We start from the raw sequence: 6282 nt of genomic DNA on the forward strand, positions 1-6282 counted from the left end.
TTTTTTTTTTTTTTTTTTTTTTTTTGAGACGGAGTTTCGCTCTTGTTACCCAGGCTGGAGTGCAATGGCGCGATCTCGGCTCACCGCAATCTCCGCCTCCTGGGTTCAGGCAATTCTCCTGCCTCAGCCTCCTGAGTAGCTGGGATTACAGGCACGCACCACCATGCCCAGCTAATGTTTTGTATTTTTTTAGTAGAGACGGGGTTTCACCATGTTTACCAGGATGGTCTCAATCTCTTGACCTCGTGATCCACCCGCCTCAGCCTCCCAAAGTGCTGGGATTACAGGCTTGAGCCACTGCGCCCGGCCTCATAACTATTATTATATATTTTGATGCTCCAGTTGTTCCTTATTTAGTCAGTGACATCCCCCTCAGGTTGGCCTTTTGACATATCCCATAACCCATGACCTCTTTATTGCTTTCAGGAACAAGTTGTTCTAGGCTTATCTTCTTGTCCCATCCCTGGAATCAGCCAATTCTACAAGGATCCTTGACTCATTTTCAGTGGAGAATGTTATTTAAAAGATAAGATCTGAACTCGGTGTGGTGGCACACCTGTAATCCCAGCACTTTGGGAAGCCTAGGTGGGAGGATTGCTTGAGCCCAGGAAAGAGACCAGCCTGGGCAACATAGCAAGATCCTGTCTCTATATGAATGAATGAATGAATGAATGAATGCATGCATGCATGCCAAGATCTGGGTGCAGGGAGAACTCACAGCTACTGGGATACCACTGTTCTCAGGCCCTCTCAGAGGAAAAAGCTAGAGAATATATATGTTTATGTATACACATACACACATTCACATATGTACACACATACATCAAAATTTACATCCATTTATCTCTATATTTTAGAAAACGATGAGTTCCTTCTGGCATCTCCAGTTGCAATTGTACATCACAGGATTCATTCAAGTTTTCTCCTTTTCCATATTTGTCCCTCCCTTATTCAACACTGTGAAACATAATTTCTATTATCCTTGATATATTTACTACTTTGTAGTAAATATATGTGCTTCATCTCCCATTTCTGCCATGCTGCCATCCTTTCTTGCATGGATCTCTCATCATCTCATTTAGGCCCTAACACTCCACACTTGGCTGCTGTAAGCGAATGCCTGTTACATACCACTTGGGTTCTGACACCCTGTGCTGAGATGCCTCTTCCCAGCCTCTTGACTCAGACATCTTCCTTGTTCACCACCTAATGGCTTTAAAACTAAATTGCTCAGGAAAGGGCAGGTATTTTAACCATCTTTCTACCTTTGTTTCTTGCATTAAATCTTGATTTTGATACAGTATTTAGATCAATTTCCTTTTTGCTCATTGGCTATAAATTGATCATCATTTTGGTTATGATGATTATTTAACTGTTACTTTTATTCTACATAATCATGGCTCCTTTGATATTTATATCTAAATTTTGTTTTACAGTCTTCATACTTCCTTTGCTGATATTGGAATGTTTTTCAGATTCCTATATCCCTTTATAAAAATGTAAAACTTTCCTGCACCTTCTTTCATATTTTATCATTTTTTTTTAAACTGTGCTTTGTAAAGTAAGAGCCCTTCAGGTAGACTTTTTTTTTTTTTTTTTTTTTTTTAAGGTAGAATCTTGCTCTGTTGTCCAGGCTACAGTGCAATGGCACCATCTCAGCTCACTACAATCTCTGCCTCCTGAGTTAAAATGTTTCTCCTGCCTCAGCCTCCCAAATAGCTTGGATTACAGGCACATCCCACCATGCCCAGCTAATTTTTATATTTTTGGTAGAGATAGGGCTTCACCATGTTAGCCAGGCTGGTCTCAAACTCCTGACATCAAGTGATCTGCCTGTCTCAGCCTCCCAAAGTCCTGGGGTCACCGCACCCGGCCCAGGTAGAATATTAAAAACTGAGGCTGGGTGAGGTGGCTCTCGCCTGTAATCCCAGCACTGTGGGAGGCCGAGGAGGGCCTCAGGCATTTGAGTTCAGTCACTTAAGACCAGCCTGGCCAACATGGTAAAACCATTCCTCTAGTAAAAATACAAAAATTAGTGGGGCATGGTGGCCCATGCCTATAAGCCTACCTCAGAGGCTGAGGCAAGAGAATTGCTTGAACCCAGGAGCTGGAGGTTGCAGTGGGCCGAGATTGTGGCATTTGCACTTTAGCCTGGGCTACAGAGCAAGACTCCATCTCAAAACAAAATAAAAAAAAAAAAAACAACCAAAAAAAATTGAGCATTTACTATTAAGGAGCAATAAATGTTTTAGGATACCTTTCCAAATATATACTTACAGATGCTTTTAGCTATTTGAAACACATTATCGCACATCCCCATTGATACTGGCAATCAAATTTTGGAGGGATAATTTTACTGCCTTTATTCCTTGGAAAGTAAAAATGGATGTGGTACAATAGGAGAGCATAGGTGAGTGGCAGAAAATATTTCTGTGTTTGACTTTGACCGTCTCTTACTGTTTAGGCCTACCCCAGTACTTTCACTAATGTCATTAAGTTCGTAGTGTTTCAGATTCAGTGAAAATTAGTGGAGCCTATATTCTACCAGACGACCAGTAATAAACTTTTTTCTTTTTGTGAGACAGGGTCTTACTCTGTTGTCCAGGCTAGAGGGCAGTGGTGTGATCATAGCTTACTGTGGCCTCGATCTCCTGGGCTCAAGCCATCCTCCTCCCTCAGCCTCTCAATTAGCTAAGACTACAGGTGTGCACCACCACATCCTGCTAATTTTTTGATTTTCAGTAGAGATGTCTCACTGTATTGCCCAGGCTGATCTTGAACTCCTGAGTTCAAGCAATCCTCCCACTTCAGTCTCCCAGTGTGCTGAGATTACAGGCATTTGCCACTGTGCCTGGCCAATAAACATTTTAAACACACAAAATACATAGGGCTTCTTCAAGAATAAGTTAATAACTTTTCCCCTCCACTTACTACTTAAATGACCTTCATCATTCCGTAAAGTATGTGCCTGTGCATTAAAAATAATTTTTCTGGGGAGGGAGGGCAGGCACAAAGAAAAAAAAAAGGAAAAAAATAGTTTTGCTTAGTTTGGTGCAGTGGCTTACGCCTGTGATCCCAGCACTTTGAGAGGCTGAGGTGGATAGATCATGAAGTTGGGAGATTGAGACCATCCTGGCCAACATGGCGAAACCCCGTCTGTACTGAAAATACAAACCTTAGCTGGACGTGGTGGCTCGTGCCTGTAATTCCAGCTATTCGGGAGGCTGAAGCAGGAGAATCACTTGAACCTGGGAATCGGAGGTTGCAGTGAGCTGAGATCCCACCACTACATTCCAGCCTGGCAACAGAGTGAGACTCTGTCTCAAAAAAAAAAAAAAAGTTTTCTCATTGCCTTTCTCCTTAATATTTATTCCTATATATATTAAGAATGAGTTAAGATTATAATTTTTTTTTCATTTAAGCCCTAGAAGCTAAGAGAGATTGTAATTTATGACTTACTCATTTAATATACTTGCAGTGTTCACTTGTGATTCCAACACTTTGTGGGGCCAAGGTGGGTGGATCACCTGAAGTCAGGAGTTCAAGACCAATGAGCAGCATGGTGAAACCCTGTCTCTACCAAAAATACAAAAATTAGCCAGGTGGTCCCAGCTACTTCGGAGGCTGAGGTGGGAGAGTTGCTTGAACCTGAGAGGGTGAGGTTGCATTGAGCTGAGATCGTGCCACTGCACTCCAGCCTGGGCAACAGAGGGAGACCTTTTCCAAAAAAAAAAAAAAAAAAAGTGTATACACACACACACACACACACACACTTATATATACATTTGTGGTGGTGTTTTTCTTAACATGAATACTCTTTGAAATGGGCAGGTAAGCCCTCCGAGCTGTCTCCCCTCGTCTGTGCAAAATATGGCTGGGTCACAGTTGAATGTGATATGCTCAAGTGCTCTAGCTGTCAAGCTTTTCTCTGTGCCAGTTTACAACCAGCTTTTGACTTTGACAGATGTAAGTATAAGGTACAAATTACGTTTTTATCCATACTGAAATAGATACTATCCTGGTTTTCTGGAAAAAAGAGTCATTTTAGTTTGATCAGAAAGTGTGTACTATTATATATGACAAGGTGAATTTGTGATTGCTTTCACCCTGTTGGCTTTAATCCTTTTGAGATGGGGTCTCATTCTGCCCAGGCTGAGTGAGATGTAGTGGTGCAATTACAACTCACTGCAGCCTCAAGCTCCTGGGCTCAAGTGATCCTCCCACCTCAGCCTTCCAAGTAGCTGGGACTACAGGCTCAGTGCCACTACACCTGGCTAATTTTTGTATTTTTTGTAGAGGTAGGGTTTTACCATGTTGCCCAGGCTAGTCTTGAACTCCTGAGCTCGTGATCTGCCCACATCGGCCACCCAAAGTACAGAGATTATAGGGGTAAGCCATAGTGCCTGGCCAGTCTTTTTTCTTCTTCTTCTTTTTTTTTTTTTTTTAAACTAAGCTAGCTACTACAGCATGGACTTTACATAATGTAATCTAGGTAACAGCAGCATGTTTACTTTATTATTCCAAAATGTATACTTTTAGACAAAGAGTGACAAAGGACTTTTGTGAAGGCTCACACTTTGGAATGCTCTGCCTTATAAGATGTATGGGGCTGGATGCAGTGGCTTATGCCTGTAATCCCAGCACTTTGGGAGGCTTAGGCAGGTGGGTCACATGAGGTCAGGAGTTTGAGACCAGCCTGGCCAACATGGTGAGACTCTGTCTCTATTAAAAATACAAAAAAGCGGCCGGGCGCGGTGGCTCAAGCCTGTAATCCCAGCACTTTGGGAGGCCGAGGCGGGTGGATCACGAGGTCAAGAGATCGAGACCATCCTGGTCAACATGGTGAAACCCCGTCTCTACTAAAAATACAAAAAATTAGCTGGGCATGGTGGCGCGTGCCTGTAATCCCAGCTACTCGGGAGGTTGAGGCAGGAGAATTGCCTGAACCCAGGAGGTGGAGGTTGTGGTGAGCCGAGATCGCGCCATTGCACTCCAGCCTGGGTAACAAGAGTGAAACTGTCTCAAAAAAAAAAAAAAAGAAAAAAAAAAAAAAAAAAATACAAAAAAGCTACTCAGGAGGCTGAGGCGGGAGAATCTCTTGAGCCTGGGAAGTGGAGGTTGCAGTGAGCTGAGATTGCACCACTGAACCCCAGCCTTGGCAGCAGAGGAAGACTTTGTCTCAAAAAAATAAAAAAGTAAAAATAAGATAGATGGTATCTCCTCTGTTGATCTTAGGATCTCAGTTTAGAAGCTGTTTTGTGGAAAATATTAAGATGATGTACTTGCTAATATTTTCACATTTTAAAATTCTCTTAGTTATTTTTATTTTTAGTTAAATCTCTACTCTTAGAGGCTATTCATTGGATTCTGGATGTATAGAATGTTTTTTAAGGTGTTGCTGTTTATGTGGATTTCAGATAAGCAACGATGTGCTGAGCTGAAGAAAGCCTTGTGTACTGCCCATGAGAAGTTCTGTTTCTGGCCAGACAGCCCATCTCCAGGTACTTATTTTTTTTTTATTATTTATTTATTTATTTATTTATTTTTTTTGAGATGGAGTTTCGCTCTTGTTACCCAGGCCGGAGTGCAATGGCACGATCTCGGCTCACCGCAACCTCCGCCTCCTGGGTTCAGGCAATTCTCCTGCCTCAGCCTCCTGAGTAGCTGGGATTACAGGCACACGCCACCATGCCCAGCTAATTTTTTGTATTTTTAGTAGAGACGGGGTCTCACCGTGTTGACCAGGATGGTCTCGATCTCTTGACCTCGTGATCCACCCGCCTCGGCCTCCCAAAGTGCTGGGATTACAGGCTTGAGCCACCGCGCCCGGCCTGCCAGGTACTTATTTCTAAGAACTCCTGTTCACCATTTCTCCTTCATCATTGCATTTCTAATATTGTCTACTTGTTTGTGAAAACTTAGTCTTTGAAGTTTCTTTTTTTCTTTTTCTATTTGCATTTTTCCAGAAGAACTTATATTCACTTGTGTTATTTATTACCTTTATTAAGTGCATTTGACATACTTAAGGCTTTAGCCATAGATATGCATTATCCCATGTAATCCTTACAGGGGCCCTGGGAGGTAGATGTTATCTTTTTTTTTTTTTTTTTTTTAATTATTTTTTTTTCTTTAAAGATGGGGTTTGACCATGTTGGTCAGGCTGGTCTTGAACTCCTGACCTCAGGTGATCCACCTGCCTTGGCCTCCAAAGTGCTTGGATTACAGGCAAGAGCCACTGATTATCAAACCAGTTCTTTTTTTTTTTTTTTTTTTTTTTTTTTT

At 42.1% G+C, this 6282-nt stretch overlaps 1 protein-coding gene across 1 annotated transcript in view; it reads left to right on the forward strand.

Annotated features, from left to right (window-relative positions):
• ZC3HC1 (zinc finger C3HC-type containing 1) overlaps positions 1-6282 on the forward strand; it is a 28139-nt gene that overhangs the window by 6897 nt on the left and 14960 nt on the right. The window contains exons 3-4 of the mRNA XM_032275986.1: positions 3816-3966; positions 5418-5501. Coding sequence (XP_032131877.1) covers positions 3816-3966; positions 5418-5501 — 235 coding nt within the window. The remainder of the gene's footprint in view (positions 1-3815; positions 3967-5417; positions 5502-6282) is intronic.

The sequence above is a fragment of the Sapajus apella genome, unplaced genomic scaffold, assembly GCF_009761245.1.
Source record: "Sapajus apella isolate SASKATOON/1434 unplaced genomic scaffold, GSC_monkey_1.0 scaffold7, whole genome shotgun sequence".
Taxonomy (NCBI): domain Eukaryota; kingdom Metazoa; phylum Chordata; class Mammalia; order Primates; family Cebidae; genus Sapajus; species Sapajus apella.